Source organism: Danio aesculapii, chromosome 9 (genome assembly GCF_903798145.1).
Source record: "Danio aesculapii chromosome 9, fDanAes4.1, whole genome shotgun sequence".
Lineage (NCBI taxonomy): Eukaryota > Metazoa > Chordata > Actinopteri > Cypriniformes > Danionidae > Danio > Danio aesculapii.
The window spans coordinates 51,401,528-51,422,472 of NC_079443.1; the positions used below are offsets into that span (position 1 = coordinate 51,401,528).

General features: G+C 38.7%; 1 protein-coding gene across 1 annotated transcript in view; it reads right to left on the reverse strand.

The window, feature by feature from the left end:
- Window positions 1-20,945, reverse strand: part of tanc1b (tetratricopeptide repeat, ankyrin repeat and coiled-coil containing 1b) — a 195,105-nt gene that overhangs the window by 68,792 nt on the left and 105,368 nt on the right. Inside the window, exons 9-10 of the mRNA XM_056466085.1 lie at window positions 13,258-13,424; window positions 7,997-8,604 (exon numbers count right to left, since the gene is read on the reverse strand). Of these exons, the coding sequence (XP_056322060.1) occupies window positions 7,997-8,604; window positions 13,258-13,424 (775 nt within the window). The remainder of the gene's footprint in view (window positions 1-7,996; window positions 8,605-13,257; window positions 13,425-20,945) is intronic.

Here is a 20,945-nt window from a genome sequence, read left to right on the forward strand (position 1 = left end):
ATGAATGGTTCAGATAGGGGAGACATCCAAAATATGTACTGTCGGTGTGCATCCAGGAACAGGGTTGGGAAGCACTGCTCTATACGACTCTAGAATTGTTTATATAACATCGGATTTTCGGACAGCGTAAGAATCAGCTTCTCTCCCAGGGTGCAAGACAAAACTGAAATTTCTGTGTGACTGCCACAAGGAGGCGTATTCCAACAGTCGTGTCTGAATATAGTGTGCAGAGGAAAGGCGGCTTCAATTTTATTTGCAAGTTTCTGTTTACAGGCTCAGTGGCTTTTTCCGGATAATGCGCTTTATGTCAAGCCAACAAGTGCTGTGCTCACATTTTTATAAGCAAATAATACTCAATTGGTGTGAACGAACCCTTACTGTGAGAACAGCAGTATACTAAACACAAGAGTCTTTTCAAGTTGCTTTCTGCCTTTCTAAATATTCCACATTTACATGCAAAACCAATTCAAATTAATTTGAGGTCAAATCTCTTAATCTGCGAGATCAAATGAGCTTCTCTTGAGGTAAATCACGGCCTGCGAGCTCTGTATAAAGCTGTATTTGATGCAAGGCAGTGAAAGCGCTCTGTGTTTGCTCCGTCTGGATCGGCGCCCCTGTTGAACACAGGAGAAGGCAGGAATAGACGGCTTTAGTGTTCCCCGGCTCTCGCTGGTGTTAATTAACCCAGCTTCATTAAAAGGCCACGCATGAATGCAGGCGCTTTGATCAGCTCTACATCTCCTCTCCATTAAACTGCTTTCTTTTCTCCCTCTTTCAGGAGCACAAGAACAGGGAACTTTTCTACAAGTCCCTCAGTTTCAGAGCCAGTATTTCTAGACTGGACTTGGAGAGAGTTCAGCCGATCAATGGGACACCGTTGGGCCAATCAGAGCTTCGACAGACCGCAGAAAGAGGACAGGAGGCCGACAGAATGCCAATTATAGCCAAACTGCTAAAACTGGAGTCTAGGGCTGAACAATACATAGTTTCAGCATCAATATCGCAATATGTGCACCAGTAATAGTCAATGTTGCGCCTGGATTATGGTTGATCAGACATTGTTCAAGACACCTGGGATTTGTGGAGTCCTAAATTGAAAATAGGATCATTTTACAGCCCCCTAAGACTTAAACAGTTGAGTTTTACCATTTTTAAAATCAATATAACCAAATCTCTGGGTCTGGCAGGAGCACTTTTAGGTCGTTTTAGAGATGCTAATGGTCTAATCCAATTCAATTATCTATGCTAAGCTAAATACCGTTTTAATCCATTCAACCAGATATCTGTGTCTAGCAGGAGCACTTTCAGCTAGTTTTAGAGATGCTGATGGTCTAATCTAATTCAATTATTTATGCTAAGCTAAAAGTGTTCCTGTCAGACCCACAGATCAGCTGAAAGGGTTCAAAAATGGCATTACTACCATAGCTGTAAAATGGACCACATTTCCAAAAAAAGTGGAGGATTTCTTTAACCATAACAGAGTGAAAGTGTATGATCTGCGTGTTTTATTAAGCCTTTTGACTTTGTGAGCATTTCAGGACTTTAAAGCACAAGAAATTGCACCATTTGTAACTTTAAAGGGCCCATAGTTTACCTCTTTTTTATGATTTAATATTAATATTCTGGTTCTGAGTGTGTCAGTTTAGGTTCAGTTCAAAACACAGTTCAGATTTGTTTATTATAATGTGTTAAAAAGTGTCATGTTGGGGGCGTGTCCACAGTTCGCTGATTTATGGGTGTGTTGCTTAACATGTAAATTAGTTTCGGCTTCCCGCCAACGTAACAAGGGGGCGGAGCCATGAGCTCACCCGCTCTGCATTTGCAACAGAGTCTGACAGGCAGACTGCGAGAAGAAGCAGGAGTGAGAGGTTCAGCATTCAGTCGTACATGTACGACTCTGACACAGACCAAGCAGAGAGTACAAAATCATTTGTGTCTTTGTACAGTTTTACAGCCAACTGTGTGCTAGTTTAAAGTGCCGAGCTTGTACACAGAAACTAATAACCACGCACACTGAATTAACTTTGACTGAGGCACCGGATGCGCCGCGACACGGCACGGCACACCATACACTCTCTGTGGCGCGGCAGAGACATGAAGTGTCCCGAATCGTCGCGCCACACATTTTTGAATTCTAAACATAGGTTTCTGCAGCGGTCCGCGGCGCCCAGCCGTCGACTTGAGTGTACCCTGATAGAAACCGATGTTTAGAATTCTAAAACGCATGCTAGTTAAGATCACAGGGAGCTTCTGGGATCACGAGAAATGCAAACGGCTGAAGTATAAGGTAGACTCGATGAGAAGTACACATGTTTGCAAACCTACCTAAAGATACAACCAATAATTCCAATTACAGCGATAATGTGGAGAATATTGCTCTTGTGTTGAGCCCAATGAGCCCTACATCTAAAAATAGAGCTAGGGTGTTCCTTTAGTGATATCGCTTCGACTCACGCTGAAAATGGCGGACGTGAATCAACAAACTGAGGATATGATGACGCGCCTGTCAATCAATATTGGTGGGCGGGGGGACCGCTCTCCTACGTAAAGTTGCGGTCGATCTGAAAACCGCTCCAATTGGTCCACCGATTTTTTTTTTTATGTTGTTAAATTGAAAAAAAAGCACTGGGTGTGCTTATATCACGCCAATATGACGGTCTATACACCATACATGCACATATGTCTGTCCAAACAGCTTGAAAAGTAGATTTTTTACCATAGGTGCCCTTTAATAAAGATTTTTCCCTCGAAATATTTATACAATGAAGACCATATTATTTTACATTAGATTATTCAATGTCTGTACCTGAATACTGTTAGCCCCCAAGACCACAAAAAGCACCTTTTATTTTACTTTTATCTTTACTTTGTTTTTGCTCTAATTGTATATGTTTATCATTATTATACTTTAAGCAAATGAACTGCGTAGAAAAAAACAGATCAACCCAATCAACCCAAAGGAATGAATTCTTTGCTAACTGAGTTATTTAAATCTTATGGTGAAATTACAACCATATTGAAATATATATTGCATAAAAACTAAATATTGCAAGTTTTTGCACAAAACAAAACAAAAAACAAAAAGTATTTTACAGTATCGTGCAGCCCTAGTAGAGTCATCTGGAGAAAACCAATGAATATGTTTATGCTATTGTCTTTAAAAGAACACTGTAACAAATATATGACAGTCATATTATATATATATATATATATATATATATATAAAGAGAAAATATTCAGTGAGCGGCAGTTCTGTGGGGGCAAATGCCTTGTTAATGCCAGAGGTCAGAGGAGAATGGCCAGACTGTTTCCAGCTGATAGAAAGACAACAATAACTCCAATAACCACTCAATACAACTGAGGTCTGCAGAGGAGCATCTCTGAACACACAACACGTCTAACCTTGAGGCGGATGGTCTACAGCAGCAGAAGACCACACCGGGTGACACTTCGGTCAGCTAAGAACAGGAAACTGAGGCCATTTCTGGTGCCACATTTGGATGGTAGAGTCAGAATTTGGCATCAACAACATGAAAGCATGGATCTATTATGCTTTGTATCAACTGTCCAGGCTGGTGGTGGTGTAATGGTGTGGGGGATATTTTCTTGACACACTTTGGGTCATTAGTACCAATTGAGCATCGTGTCAACGCCACAGCCTACCTGAGTATTGTTGCTGACCATGTCCATCCCTTTATGACCACAGTGTACCCATCTTCTGATGGCTACCTCCAGCAGGATAATGCACCATGTTACAAAGCGGGAATCATCTCAGACTGGTTTCTTGAACATGACAATGAGTTCACTGCACTCAAATGGCCTCCACAGTCACCATATCTCAATCCAATAGAGAGCCTTTGGGATGTGGTGGAACGGGAGATTCACATCATGGATGTGCAGCCGACAAATCTGCAGCAACTGTGTGATGCTATCATGTCAATATGGAGCAAAATCTCTGAGGAATATTTCCAGTGCCTTGTTGAATCTCTGCCACGAAGGATTAAGGCAGTTCTGAAGGCAAAAGGGGGATCAACCTGTTAATAGTAAGGTGTACCTAATAAAGTGGCCAGTGAGTGTATATACATGATCAGATATATTCCTATTTTAATTTGTTAAAGTTTTAGCTATGCTATCATTATTATTACTTTATTTTAATTTTAAAAAGTGTTTTTTTAAGCTAAGTTTAAAATAATATCTAAAGTTATAAACACAGGATTTTACTTACATGTTAAATCCTTATATATTTTTAAAACACTTATAAAAAATATTTAACTTCATGAATATTTATAACTCATATCAACTTTTAAGTCTTAAAAATGCTTTAAAGTGATTTAACTTTCAGATAACGATACATCTGGTAAGATTCACCCAGTAACATCTGACTGTTATCAAAGCTGTGCTGGTAATATATTTCGAAGTAATTAAATAAGAGGAAACGGGATGTTGCAGAGGCATTTTAAATCAGCTCTGGCTTTCATTATCATCAAGGAGATCAAGATATTTCATTAGCGGCTGTGAAGACAGATCTGGCGTCTCACACACACAGCAGAATAATCAGCCTGTGTTCAATCTCGCACACTCCTGTTCCTGCTTTAATGAAGCCAGTAAAGTCAGCTGTGTGTCTGCAGATCAACACAGATGAAAGACAGCAACATCCGCAGCTAAATGTCAAATATGTGAATGAAGTCAAAGTGCTTTATTTTGGTATTAGAGGCGCTTCAGTGCATAAACAAACAATATTCTTCCATCGGGATGAATAGAGCTGGAAACGTTCATCTGAATTCACTGCAAGACTCCAGAGTGTTAACAGAGCTGTCAAAGTAAAGACGTACATTAAGTGCTCTTTATAACCTGTGTACATGAGCTCAGAGAAAGCCTATTTGCGATAAGATGATGTTTTAGAGATGTTTCAACTTTTAAGGTGGATTTGTGAGACAAACGTAGAACTGAAGAGTGAATAATATATTCCAGCTATTGCCTCTTTGTTAAACTGTGATATCGTTAGTGCTGACAATTGAATATTCAGTCTATTTACAATGATTTTGCAAGGGAAAACATAATTGAGAAGATTGCAATGACTCATAAATAAATGTAATGATTCCTATAAAAAAATACATGGGTATGAGAGTGTACACTACCTGACAAAAGTGTTGTCGCCTATCCAAGTTTTAGGAACACCAAATAATAACTTCTAGTCGATCATTTGGTATCAAAAGTGGCTTATATGAAAGGAAAATGCCTCTAGATTACACTTATTTTACCACAATAACATATGATCATGCCTTGATTATTAATTATTTCATTAGGACAGTAAGGTCTGACTTTGCTTAGACTAAAGTCTCATCACTGAACAGAAATAATGTCCAGTATAGAATATGTGGTCATGCTGCAGTGGAAACAGAATGAATATTGTGTCTGACTCCATCATGAGCTTGGAGGACTGCATCCATACATCTCTGCAATGACTCAAATCACTGATTAATAAAGTCATCTGGAATGGCAAAGAAAGCGCTCTTGCAGGACTCCCAGAGTTCATCAAGATTCTGGAGCACCTTGACCTTCTTTGCTTTCAGGAACTTTGATGTGGAGGCTGAAGTATGAGAAGGAGCGCTATCCTGCTGAAGAATTTGCCCTCTCCTGTGGTTTGTAATGTAATGGGCAGCACAAATGTCTTGATACCTCAGGCTGTTGATGTTGATCATCCACTCTGCAAATCTCTCGCACGCCCCCATACTGAATGTAACCCCAAACCATGATTTTTTCCTTCACCAAACTAGACTGATTTCTATGAGAATCTTTGGTCCATGCAGGTTCCAGTAGGTCTTCTGCAGTATTTGTGATGATTCAATAAATGATTCATCTGAGAAATCGACCTTCTGCCAATTTTCCAAATGATCAACTAGAAGTCCAGTTATTATTTGTTGCTCTTACAACTGGGATTCACAACAAGACATTTGTCAGGAAGTGTATGATTCAACATATTCAACAGCATCAATATTTTTGAAGTTATTCCACCAAATACTGATTTTGAAATTGAATTAAATTTTGCGTTGTCCAAAATGTGTTGTGTAAAAAATGTATATAAACATCTGAAAACATGTCTAAAATGTTATTAAACTATTAATGTATGCAAAAATCTCAAGCGAACTTGGGTTCTGATCCAAAGCATATCATTAAGTCCTTTTCTGAATGGCTTAAGAAGATCAAAATGAAGAATTTGGAATGGCCAAGTCAAAGTCCTGAACTGAATTCAATTGAGATGCTGTGGAATGACCTTAAAAATGTGGTTCATGCTAGAAAAAATACTCTAATATGGCTGAATTACAACAATTCTGCAAAAAGGAGTGGGCCAAAATTCCTCCACAGTGCTGTAACTGACTTGTAAGTAATCGAAAATGCTTGATTGCAGTTGTTGCTGCCAAACCAGTTACTAGGTTTAGGGGGGAAAGAGTTTTTCCACACAGGGTTATGTAGTTTTGTATTTTGTTTTCTTCTAATAATAAAAACATTCATTTAAAAACTGCATGATGTGTTTACTTGTGTTATCTTTGACTAATATTTTAATTATAATTTAACACTTTTTAAATAAATAACATACATTTTAATATATATATATATATATATATATATATATATATATATATATATATATATATATATATATATATATATATATATATAAACTCATTTCTAATAACTGATTTATTTTATCTTTGCCATGATGACAGTAAATAATATTTACTAGATATTTTTCAAGACACTTCTATACAGCTTCAAGTGACATTTAAAGGCTTAACTAGGTTAATTAGGTTAACTAGGCAGGTTAGTTAGGATAATTAGGCAAGATATTGTATGATGATGGTTTGTTCTGTAGACGATCGAAAAAATATATAGCTTAAAGGGGCTAGTAATATTGACCTTAAAATGGCTTTTAAAAAACTTAAAACTGCTTTTATTCTAGCCGAAATAAAACAAATAAGACTTTCTCCAGAAGAAAAAATATTATCAGACATACTGTGAAAATTTCCTCGCTCTGTTAAACATAATTTAGGAAATATTTAAAAAAAGAAAAAAAATTCAAAGCAGGGCGAATAATTCTGACTTCAACTATATTTATACACACACATATAATATTATATAATAAAATTATAACTGAACTATTATAACTATTACTCTCATACCTATTATATTATTATAATATAGTCTATTTAAAGTGACTATATAATACAAATATGCTTTGCATACATTGTCAAGCCCAAAATTATTCATAATGTTGGGACTTGACTGTATTAATTAATACTATTATATACATTTATAAATTTATTGATACATTTATATTAAATAGTCAATCCTGAAATTATTCATACCCCTGGGATATACATATTTAAGGCTTGATTGTATTTGCAAAGCATTGTCTTGCATTGTCCCAAGCATGGACTCTAGACCCGGAATGAAACTCAACGTACATTTACATGTACACCAATACTCCAATTTTAAAATAATTAAGACATTAATCATATTCATTTTCACATTTGTTTGTCAAACTCCTGATAACTACAGTGTGTGGGTCCTGTTGCAAAATGGAGCGAAAAGTCCTACAAAGCGGTAATAGATTGATTGTGGTGTTTCCATGTCTGCACTGTACTTCAATAATGCCACTAAATTAGAAATACTGTCTTAATTCAATAGCTGCTTAGTTCGATTATGACTTTAGTCTGATTAAGGTCATCAAAAATCAGTTTACATGGTCGACTCTTAATCAGAGTGTTGTCTTAATCGTATTAAAATCGGAGTATTGGTGTCCATGTCAATATACTGAATGTTTACTGATGACTAGAGGGAAAACTGGGGAATTCCAGGTCTAGAGTCCATACTTGGGACAATACAAGACTATGCTTTATAAATACTGTACAGTCAAGCCTGAAATTATTCATAGTGCAGCAGTATTAAAAATCAGAGTATTGGTGTCCATGTAAACATGCTCAGTGATTCTCACCTGGGGTCACACAGGAAGTCTGAACTCTCTCCATCGGCTCTCCACACCAGCCACTCTCTGAAGGACGGATGGCAGAACATCCGTGTTTTATCCCTCCGTCTGATCAGGAAACAGGAGAGCGTCTCCATCCTCTGCTGGAAGTCATCCCATTCCAGCTCGCCCGTCTCGCTGCCTGCGTTCAGCGCCTGAAACAGCTGCTCGTCCGTCAGCGGGTGCAGAGACGCCAGCGCCACGTTCAGGACGGGGACGGCACGCTCAAACGCAGAGTTACTCAGAAACTTCATGTTGCACTGCAGCAGATAGAGCTCGGACAGAGACACGGGCACCACTTTATAGCTGGCGCTCTTGATGACCAGGTGACCCCTGTCGAAAAGGTCAAGGGTCAGCTTGAGGTACAGGTAGGAGCCCTGGCTGCGGGAGATCAGGTGTGAGCTGACTTTGCTGACGATGACGGGATCTGCTTTGCCGTTGAGGGAGATGTTGCTGAGAATGTTCTGGCTGCTGCTGATGCGCTGCTGGATGTAGGCGTTCAGGTCCGTCCCGATCTCCTTGTTGTCCGGGAATTCATCCAGACTGATTTTGGAGAACGGCATCAGGCTGGTGATCTCCTAAAAAAGAACCCCAAAAAATAATAATAATAAGAGATGGGGATGTTAAAGGGGGGGTCCACTATGACAGTGTTTCTCAACCACATTACTGGAGGACGACCAGCACTGCATGTTTTGTATGTCTAGTGTCTGTCACACCCATTACAGGTCCTTCAGTCTCTGCTAATGAGCTGATGATCTGAATCAGGTGTGTTTGGTTAAGGAGACATGGAAATGTGGTACTCCAGGAACGTGGTTGAGAAACACTGCACTACAATTCATTCATTTCCTTTTCCTTCAGCTTAGTCCCTTTTCTCATCAGTGGTCACCACAGTGGAATGAACCTACAACTTATCCAGCATATGTTTTACACAGCAGATAACCTTCCAGCTGCAACCCAGTACTGGGAAACACCCATACACTCTCACTTTCCCGCACACACTCATACACTACGGCCAATTTAGTTTATCCAATTTACCTATAGCGCATGTCTTTGGACTTGTGGGGGAAACCGGAGCACCCGGAGCAAATCCACGCCAACACGAGGAGAACATGCAAACTCCACACAGAAATGCCAACTGACCCAGCCGAGTCTCGAACCAAAGACCTTCTTGCTGTGAGGTGATCGTTCTACCCATTGCACCACCGTGACACCACAGTAGGAGTAGCTTTTGTATTTTTGTTTCTGTTATTTTGTTAGGTGTATTTAGTTTCATTTGGGTGTTTAGGTAGGGGATGTGCTTTTGTTTATTGTTTTTCTGTGGGTCCTCTCTGAGGTATTTGGCTTCACGGTTTGGGTGTTTAAAAAAAGAAAAAGGCAAATAGAAGATAAATAAACAGACCTGACTCTAAGGGTTCATAAAAGGGGGTCAGCAAGCAGTTTTGGGGCCTCCAGAGATATTATTAGCAGTGTTGCCAGATTGGGCAGTTTAGAAATAGATTGTGCGGGTAAAAAATGGCATGGGCGGGTTGACAAAATTTGGGTAACTTTTTTTATTATTTTTTTAATTATTTTTTATTAAACATTTTTAGTTTAAAAACATGTCAGAAAATTACACTGAGTAAAAAGATAATATCTATCATACATGTAATTTGAATTCTGATTTGAATTCTGACCCCCACATGAAAAAAATATAATAAAATAAATAAATATATAAGAGAAAACTAATTAAATTGTAATTAAATAAACAAACAGGGTGACGCGGTGGTGCAGTAGGTAGTGCTGTCGCCTCACAGCAAGAAGGTCGCTGGGTCAGTTGACATTTCTGTGTGGACTTTGCATGTTCTGCCCGCGTTTGCGTGTCTTTCCTCCGGGTGCTCCGGTTTCTCCCAGCAAGTCCAAAGACATGTGGTACAGGTGAATTGGGCAGACTAAATTGTCCATAGTGTATGAGTGTGTGAATGAGTGTGTTTGGATGTTTCCCAGAGATGGGTTGCAGCTGGAGGGGCATCCACTGTGTAAAACATATGCTGGATAAGTTGGCGGTTCATTCCCCTGTGGCGATCCCAGATTAATAAAGGGACTAAGCCAAAAAGAAAATGAATGAATGAATAAATAAACAAATAAAAACAAATAAATAATAAAGACATAAAATACAAAATTATTTAAAAAAAACTGCATATTACATTTCTTTTGTCCAGGCTGAGTCTAACAGACAAGCTTTTAGTCTTATGGGGGACAGGCATCAGAAGCGCTGCTCGACAGAAGATGTTGCTGAGCCACAACTCAAGACACTGTTCATATTTCTGCCGCGCCACAGAGGGCCATCTGATTAGTTTCGCGGACATTCGCATGATATTTAACATGAAACAAATCAGATGGCACTCTGTGGCGCGGCAGAGAAATGAACAGTGTCCTGAGTTATGGCTGGGTGCCGCTGACATGTGGTGTCGGTGTGTGTACCCTGATACAAACTTATGTTTAAAATTCTGAAATGTATGGCGCTGCATGGCGCGCCGCCAAGCGGCGCTTCCGGTGTGCAACCTGCTTTAGAGGTTCCTAGATAATCTAAGAAATGGATGGAAAAAGTCAGCTATATCTGGCAACACTAATTACGTCCGTGACACTACAACCCCACCCACTCCCCTATTCACTTTTATCCATGACCCCCCAATGGAACTTATTCACAGAAATTAATCAAACTTTTTCTGTTCTTTTTTGCTGCAGCTGAAGTTTAAAAGATCTGTGTCTGAACACTGCTGAGGTAAAACCGGGAGTGAAAAAAAAACAAGCGTAGATTCAGAAAGAAATATTCATCAGTCGTCAAGATAAACATGAACGTCTCTCTCATGAATATCTGTCATCCTTCTCTTTCTGGAAACTTCCACCCCCTGCTGACTGTGCACTGAACTATGGGTAAACTTGAAAAGAGTTCCACCCTGCAGAGTCACAATCATACGAGACGACGATGCCATCTAAATCTACACCGTCACATGAACACAGCTCCACACATACATACCCCCCACATACACAAACACTCTTCAATCTCTGGTCTAACACATATCAGACAGTGGATGATTCTGCTCTGCTAGTCAAGCTCTACTGTTCAAGCTGTCGAACACACACACACAGACACACACACACAGACACACTCCTCCAGTCTGTATGGAGGGTCAGTGTTCTTTATCAGGGCTACGGGAATCTCCTGTCCGCAGAGACGGGCTGATCTGGAGCCAGTCTGAAACTCAACCCTGAGGCTGACAGAAACAGCTACAGCTCACTCCATCTCTCCACCAGACAAAACAACATATTATATTATGGAGGAAGACAGAGAAGACTTCATATGTCCTTGAAGAAAAGTGTCATTTCTAAAGTCTTCTGATTTTGCAGGTGAGATATGACTGAGGCGAGAACGCTGAGCTATGGAAGTCTGTTTCTGCCACAGAATAAAAGAATCTCACAACCTTTCTTCTTTTTTCCCCCTCAAAATTATGAGTTCACATCAAACAATTCAGATGTTTAGTTTCAGGAAAAGAAAAGAAATGAAGAGCAGAAAAGAAAAAAACAGAAAATAAAAGCAATGGAAAGAAAATGGTCTATTCATCCATCTCTCTATCCATCCATCCATCTATCTGTGTCTATTTATCTATCTATCTGTGTCTATCTATCTATCTATCTATCTATCTATCTATCTATCTATCTGTGTCTATCTATCTGTGTCTATCTATCTATCTATCTATCTATCTATCTATCTATCTATCTATCTATCTATCTATCTATCTATCTATCTATCTATCTATCTATCTATCTATCTATCTATCTATCTGCCCATCTGTTCATCCATCCATTTATCCTTCTGTCTATCTCTCCATCTCTCTATCTATCTCTCTATCTATCCATCCATGCATCCATCCATCCATCCTCCTGTCTATCTTTCCATCTATCAATCTCTCCATCATCTATCCATCCGTCTATCCATCCATACATACATTCGTCTGTCCATCTCTCCATCATCTCTCTTTCATCTATACATCCATCCATCCACCTATCTATCTGTCTATCTATTTTTCCATCTATCCATCCAACCGTCCATTCATCCATCCATCTTTCCATCTCTCCATCCATCCATCCATCCATCCATCCAGCTGTCCATCCATCCATTCGTCCATACATCTATCCTTCTATCTATCTGTCTGTCTGTCTGTCTGTCTGTCTGTCCATCCATCCGTCTATCCGTCTATCCGTCTATCCTTCTGTCCATCTCTCCATCCATCCATCTGTCTATCTATCTATCTATCTATCTATCTATCTATCTATCTATCTATCTATCTATCTATCTATCTATCTATCTATCTATCTATCTATCTATCTATCTATCTATCTATCTGTCCATCTATCCATCCGTCCGTCTGTCCGTCCATCCATCCTTCTGTCCATCTCTCCAACCATCCATCCGTCCATCTATCCATCCATCCATCCATCCGTCCGTCCATCTATCTGTCAATCTATCTATGCATCCATCCATCCATCCGTCCATCTATCTGTCCATCTATCAATCCATTCATTCCTCCATCTATCCATCCATCTGTCCGTCCATCCATCCATCCGTCCATCTATCTGTCCATCTATGTATCCATCCATCCGTTCATCCATCTGTTCGTACATCTATCCATCCATCTGTTCGTCCATCCATCCATCCATCCATCCATCCATCCATCCATCTGTTCGTCCATCCATCCATCCATCCATCCATCCATTCATCTCTCATCCATCCGTCCATCTATCTATCCATCCATCTATCCATCCATTCATCTGTCCATCCATCCATCCATCCATCCATCTCTTCATCTATCTCTCCATCTATCCATCTCTCTATCTGTCCATCCATCCATCCATCCGTCCATCCATCCCTTCATCTATCTCTCCATCTATCCATCTCTCTATCTGTCCATCCATCCATCCATCCATCCATCCATCCATCCATCCATCCATCTACCCATTTCCTCTATGTTGTGAAATTGAACTTTGCATAAAAACTACACAGCAAAATACCATAAACTTTGAACAGAAATACAGATTTAGCATCAGCACAAACACACGGGAAGGGATTTCAGCTTTATTTTACAAGTGAATAATCTGCTATATTCCAAATACCACTGGAATGTATTATCACCATCAGAACAGAATCGACATCATTCATCTCTCTCGGATATCAGTGAATGTTCACGTCTCACCAGCAGGTTTGTCCTGACGGTGACGATCAGTTTCAGCCAGCTGGGGAATTTGGGGATGATTTTGGTGATGAAGGAGGCCACAGTGTCTCCATAGTCTGGTTTGTGAAACTCGGCTTCATTCAACCCATCGACCAGGATAATGCAGTCTTCCTCCGGGATCTTCCTCTCTGGTAAATAAAATAAAAAACACACTGAATTACAAAAACAACAGCATTCAGTAATCAGGATTATATGTTTAATGTCAAACTGAATTGTTGATTTCACAATTAACACTTTGCCTCGCACAGGTGAGTGGGTTTGACAAACCACCTGTAGAAACACTCTTCTCTCCATATGCACCAGACACTTGACTTAAACTCCATTTGGAGCCTTAGGATGGTCTTAGGATATGTGTATAGTTAAATATTTATAGTAGGCTATACTGTATATAGTTAGTACAGGTATTTTACACCTCTGGTATGTTAGTTACATACAGTATTAGAGCCCACTTTGCTAGTCTACTCAACAGTTTCTTTCCAGAAGGCGTTAAAGCCTTCAACTCCAATCACCTTACCCCCCTCTGAAATATTATAAACAATCCCAGCTCCCAAAAACCAGGACCCCCTCTCCCCATGCCACATGAAAATCCCAAAATATTATACAATACTGAGTGTGCCTAACACAGGTGAGTGGGCTTGACAAACCACCTGTAGAAAACACACTCTTTTATCTCTCCAACACTTTACATTTGCGCCAATTTGCACCAAACATTTTTTTTTACATCACTCCATATCTTAATAAAAACAAAGTGCTTTTCACAGGTGAGTGGGCCTGACAAACCACCTGTAGAAACACTCTGTCTCCATATGCAGTGGACAATTTACAAAACTTCCATCTTATAAGGACTCAATAATGAAAGCAATGTGTACTTGTGAATGTACCACACAATCATGTTGCACTAATTGCTTTCTTCAACCTTAAACACCTCTTCGTCGCTTTCCAAAACAGTTGAATGGTAATAATGTAAAATGCTAATAATAAACGTTAAAAAAAAAACGTATAAATAAATAGCCATCAGCCTTTTGATTATTTCGTTTTGTTTTTTTTGCGACCACTGGGGTGATTACGTTATATTAAAGACACAGCAATAGCGTCAGATGCAGCACACTGATTTTATGGCACCAGGTTAAACTTTCTGATACCTTTACAGCACTCGCATACATTAACACAGGCCATAACTGAACATGGAGGATGATTGCTGAGTGAATATGATTGAATGATTGCTGGATGATCGTTCTCCATGAATAGACTGTTGGTAAATGTGCACCATTGGGAACCCCTGAGTTAGATTACTGCTCCGGTATGTTCGTTATGTCTAGCTTTAAAATAGTTTTTATGTGCTTTTACGTCTTTTTTACATGTTGTATTCATGCATATTTATATAGGACCGTCGTCCTGCAAGTATGTATCCACTGTTGGTCCACACATGACAATACAGCTCAACTTAACTTGACAATAACAAACAAACAGTAAGTAACTGTGAATTACCAGAAAATAGCAAGTACTACAATAATATAACAACCCTTTGCATTATAAAGGTTGATACATCATAAATAAGTGAATGTCTCATTTGAATAACATGAAGCAGAGATTTGCTTTAATGTAAACGTTCTGCACTTCTTGACTCTGTGTTTATGTATTATGTACTTTTATTTAGTTGATAATAGTTTTTAGTGTCGTCACGATGCTGGAATTCGGTACCAATTGGTACTGACATTTTAAATACATCCATTTCCCGGTAACATTTGAGCGTGTTCTTAAACAGCGCTGATTTGTTATTATGTTCACATGCTCAACAGAAATGACTGTGATTGGCGGTCACAGTTCCCCGAACCCACTACTGTTTACTGAGTATAACCACAGATACAGGAACACTGGAGCATTTCAAAGCCATGATGACAAGCGGTTTATGAGCCGACATACAAGCGATCTGCTGATGAACTGACTGATCTTCGCCGCTTTAAAATGCTCCAGTGTCTGTATTTGTAGTTATACTCGATGGTGAGTTCGGTGAACTGATGACCTTCATGGCCAATCACAGTCATTTCTGTTGAGCATGTGTTTAAGATCATCAGCCCTCAAATGTAAGCAGGAAATAGGTGTTTTTAAAATTTTGGTACCAAATTCCAGTATTGTGACAACACGAATGCTTTTATTTAGAAATGTTTTAAAAGATACTAAATCATGAAGGAATACATATTTTTTCTGTTATCATTTTACAATACATAAAACACAAAAGTGCCTGAGAAATAAAATAAAACGCAACAAAATGACTGCATATTTCATATAATTAATCAAATATTATATAATTCATATAAATCATATAATTCATAAGTACTGTGTGGGAATATAAATTTATATTATCTATATATATTATCTATCTATCTATATATATTATCTATCTATCTATCTATCTATCTATCTATCTATCTATCTATCTATCTATCTATCTATCTATCTATCTATCTATCTATCTATCTATCTATCTATCTATAACTAAAAGACCCTAAAATGTCTTGGTTTTTCTGAGCCCTGACTGTCTCCAAAGTGATGCAAATTGTCAGTTTCACAGCATGGCTATGTCTATTGTTTTCTCTTTACGGTCAACTGGTCAGACGGGACTGGTCTCCAGAACATAATTTTGCACACTGTTTTCTGCCTTTGTCTAAGGGTGAAACTTTCAGTTCGAAGAAAGCCCTTTATTGTGGTCAGTAGCTGGGCAGGTTTCATCCACTCTGCAGACTTATATGCTGATGAGATCAGGCCTGAAAAGGCAGTTTACCCTGCCGACAACAACACTTCATTTGCATGCTTTGTTTTAAGGCCCGTTTCCACTAAGTGGTCCGGTACGGTACGGTTCGGTACGCTTTTATAGACATTTCCACTGTCAAAAGGTGTACCGAACCAAACCGTACCATACCACTATTTCGGCACCCTTTCGAAAGGGTACCAAACACGAGAAAGGGTACCAAAAGGTGGAGCTAGACGCGCAGCTGAACGCTATTGGTTTACAGAAAGGCACGCAACAAGCCTAAATGAAAACAAAAAAAACGCCATGTTTAAAATACACGCACAGCCGACGAGCCGAGACATTACAGCAGAATGATTTATACATATAATAACGAGCCATGGTCAATCCGGGCTCAAACAAAACCTTGTTGTCGTCATGATGAACAGCCACAAAGTCAAGAAGAAGAGCAGATTTACCCTGTGCCCCATAGTTTTTTTATGAGCCAGTCTGAGGCGCGAGCGGTTTTGCTTTCTTGCTTGTGCTCGCGTGCGTCTATATCTGAAATAACAAACTTCTTGAGCTGATGATAATAACCTGCGCTTGATTATTGACGTGCTTTTGAAACCCGATCCTGTCAGACACTGACAAACGCGAGAGTGAAGCGCGAAGAAACAAAGGAGAAGCCGGAAAAAAGGAGAACGTTATTATTCAGCAAACATGAACAAACTGCCTTGTTTAACTATTATTGTTATTATTACCGTTTGGACTAATATGAACTGGGAATGACGGAATTACTCTCTAACAGAGGCTACATGTGCTGCTGAAGATTACAGACACAGATAAGAGGTTTTCACTGACTGTAGGCTATATTTTGTGTTGTTTTGAACCTAAATACTGACGAAATGTCTGCTGTGTGTAGTTCTTCTGTAGTTGGGAACATATCGGAGACTGTAAGGGGCTGTATGTGTTTATATATGTTTATTTATTTAGTTATTTAATATAATTACAGACGTTACAGTAGGCTGTTTCACACTGTCATTGATCTGCAGTTATAATCAACTCATGTTCATTGAAAAGTTAGTAATAAACATTATACACCAGTATTTATGTGTATGAAGCATCTGTTTTGTGAGAAGTGCTTCTCATATGATATGTAAGTGACCTGTACAGCTTTATTGTAGACATTTCCTCGAGCGAGAATGACGTCGACTGAAACTTTCTGTCATACACCACGCCCACCAGAAGGGTACCCTTGGTAGTGGAAACGCAAGCTTGATAAAGGTGACCCGTACCAAACCGAACCGTACTGTACCAGTCAGTGGAAACGAGCCATTAGAATGTATAAAAAACTAGTGCTTGCTGTACAGTTGAGAGTTTTCTTTCAATGATGCCACAGCCACGCTGAGTTCTTCTTATTAAAGGATTCTGCTTTGAAGACAACCAAAAGTTCTCCCTGTTTTTTTTGGGCTCTTCTTAGAATTTCACAACAGTTTGGTGCCGTGAGCCAGACTAGAGAAATTCACAACAACTGTATATAATATTTTTCAAAATTGCTACAATTTTATTTGTAAAACTGTATATTCATGATTTTATTAATTGTTTCTTAACTAAAGGTTTTAATAATTAGTCTACAAAAATTAAAACAAACAAAAAAAATATTACTTTTGGTAAAAAATAAGACAAATTTAAGATCCCTATGAACATGAAGTCACATTGACAAAATTAAACAAATTAAACAAAATTACCAAAGTCACATTAACAAAAGCTTTATGGAAATGCAGCAGGTGTTTCAATATTTTACCCTCCATATCTGTTAATAAAAATTACTAGTAATTTTCTTAACATTAACAAAGATTAATAATAGCTTTAAAAACATTGCTCATGGTTAATTCATGCTAGCGAATGCATTAAAATAAACAATTGAGACACTGTTACCTTAAGCATAATAATAAAATAATGCTGTTCATTAGCCTAACTATCAGTTTAAGCTCAAATAAGTGCATCAATTAAAGCAAAGGTCACAGATGTGTGTTTATTTGCATATCTAAACAGTCAGTACAGCTCGAGTCAGAATTATTCAGTAATAAATGGTCATATAGCAAGAAAGAGGTCAAGAAATCCAGCGCTAATGAGTCTCCTGTGTACAAATCTGAATCTACAGTCCAGCTTCAGATATGCGATAGTGTTTTCTTTTTCTTTGAGTTATGGAATCATTATATAACATTTATTCTGCTCACTTGTGCTATGAAAAAGTGTACGCTTCTACACAGATGACTTCAACATGTCTTCATCAAATGCACCTAATATTGTACAGTAATACTATATAATACAGTGCTCAACATGTTTGAGTACACCCCTCACAAATCTCTCCTTTAAATAAATTTTTTCTATAGGAAGCTTCACAGTATTATATTGGTGCATATATATTAGATTAGTCAGTACTGAAGCCAAATCTGGACTGAATCTAACTACATTTTTGATAACAGTCCAAAATGAGTACACCCAAATGTATGTGTTAGGGGAAAAAGTTAAATAAAAAAAAAGAGCAAAATTAAAAAGAAACAAAAAATGAATACAATTTTGCTGAAATTGACAAATTCAGGAACACACACACACACACACACACACACACACACACACACACACACACACACACACACACACACGCACACACACACACACACACACACACACACACTGTATTTCTGATGGTAGACACATGAACTAGGAGAATGTTTTTCTCTCACGCTTGAAATACATCTGACAGATTAAAACGGCTTTAACACACACCCTTTCAAAGTTGTGTGACAAAATACAAACTTCATAATCCACTCAATACGCTATTGAAACCCATTTTCGGAGCGCAAATTACCGGTTGTAAACGATGTAAACGAAAGTTCTAAACATTCTACTGGAAGACGCTGGTCACTATGGTGCCCTCCATGCAGCAGCCAAGAACGAAAAATTACCCATTATGCTTTGCGTGTATGCGCAAGAAGAATGCTAAGAACTTCCGGTCGGCAGCTGATTTATCATCTTTGAACTAATCCTGCTGTCAATCAGCACCACCTACTGGACTGATCATTTTAAAAATGCAATCTAATATGATGGACAACAACTGCTGCGTGGCATTTTCCCCTCGTTGTCAGACGGCATCTTGTGCTGTTTAAATGAAGCCTCGTCATTGATAAAGTCAAAATTTTCACTTTCAAATATGTAACCAACCCAAACAAATGTAATTCACCATAATGTTTGACAAACACACACGTAGCCTGCTGTACTGTCCCACTAACACAGTGATTTAATACGCTTCACAAAGTGAAAATAAAGTGACATTTTGAAATGACAGAAAAACATAAACCGTGGTAAATACAACACACTAAACGAAACATAAACGGCTCACGATTAGAATGAACAGCAACTCATCCAGCAGAGTATCAATAAGACTATTATTGGTCATTTTTGTAAATTGCATGACTTGCATACCTGTTAAATTTCATGCCAGTAATCTGGTGTGCTCTATGATGCAGTGAAGTATTGCGTGTGTGTGTGTGTGTGTATGTGTGTGTGTGCGTATTGAAGAGCCGCTGAGCTAACAGCTGACAGGCTGGAGAAACACACACACACAAACTGATGGTAGACACGTGAACTAGTAAACGTTTTTCTCTCATGCTTGAACCACATCTGATTATAACGGCTTTAACACACACCTTTCAAAGTTGTGCGTCACACAATACACTCCGTAATCCACTCAAAATGCTACTGAAACCCATTTTCGGAGCGCTAATTACCTATTGTAAATGATGTAAACGGAAGTTCCAAACATTCTACCGGAAGACGCTGGTCGCTATGGTGCCCTCCATGCAGCAGCCAAGAAAAAGGTCTATAGATGAATTGAACAAATTAAATTGGCTGTAGTATATGTGTGTGAAACAAGATTGTATGGATGTTTCCCAGTGATGGGTTGCAGCTGGAAGGGCATCCACTGTGTAAAACATATGCTGCATACGTTGGCGGTTCATTCCACTGTGGCGACCCCTGATGAATAAAGCCGAAAAGAAAATGAATGAATGAATGAATTATTTTTCCAATATTTCGCATGAAATTAGATGTATTATATTTTTATTTCTAAAGATGTACGGTGACTAAAATATAATTTTAATAAATATATCTGTTTAATGAATCCGTTTCGTTCAAATGCACCAAAATATACTACCTACACTACCTGACAAATGTCTTGTCACTGATCCCAGTTGTAAGAGCAACAACTAATAACTTGACTTCTAATTGATCATTTGGAAAAGTGGCAGAAGGTAGATTTTTCTGCTGAATCATCTGTTGAACTGCATCCCAATCATCACAAATACTGCAGAAGACCTACTGGAACCCACATGGACCCAAGATTCTTACAGAATCAGTCAAGTTTGGTGAAGGAAAAATCATGGTTTGGGGTTACATTCAATATGTAACATCAACAGCCTGAGGTATCAAGACATTTGTGCTAGCTCCTTCTCATACTTCAGCCTCCACATCAAAGTTCCTGAAAGCAAGAAGGTCATGGTACTCCAGGATTGGCCAGCCAAGTCACCAGAGATGAACATTATTGTGCATGTCTGGGGTAAGATGAAGGAGGAGGCATTGAAGATGAATCCAAAGAATCCTGATGAACTCTGGGAGTCCTGCAAGAACGCTTTCTTTGCCATTCCAGATGACTTTATTAATCAGTGATTTGAGTCATTGCAGAGATGTATGGATGCAGTCCTCCAAGCTCATGATGGAGTCAGACACAATATTCATTCTGTTTCTACTGCAGCATGACCACATATTCTATACTGGACATTATTGAAGGTTCAGTGACAAGACTTTAGTCTAAGCAAAGTCAGATCTTACTGTCCTAATGAGATAATTTATAATCAAG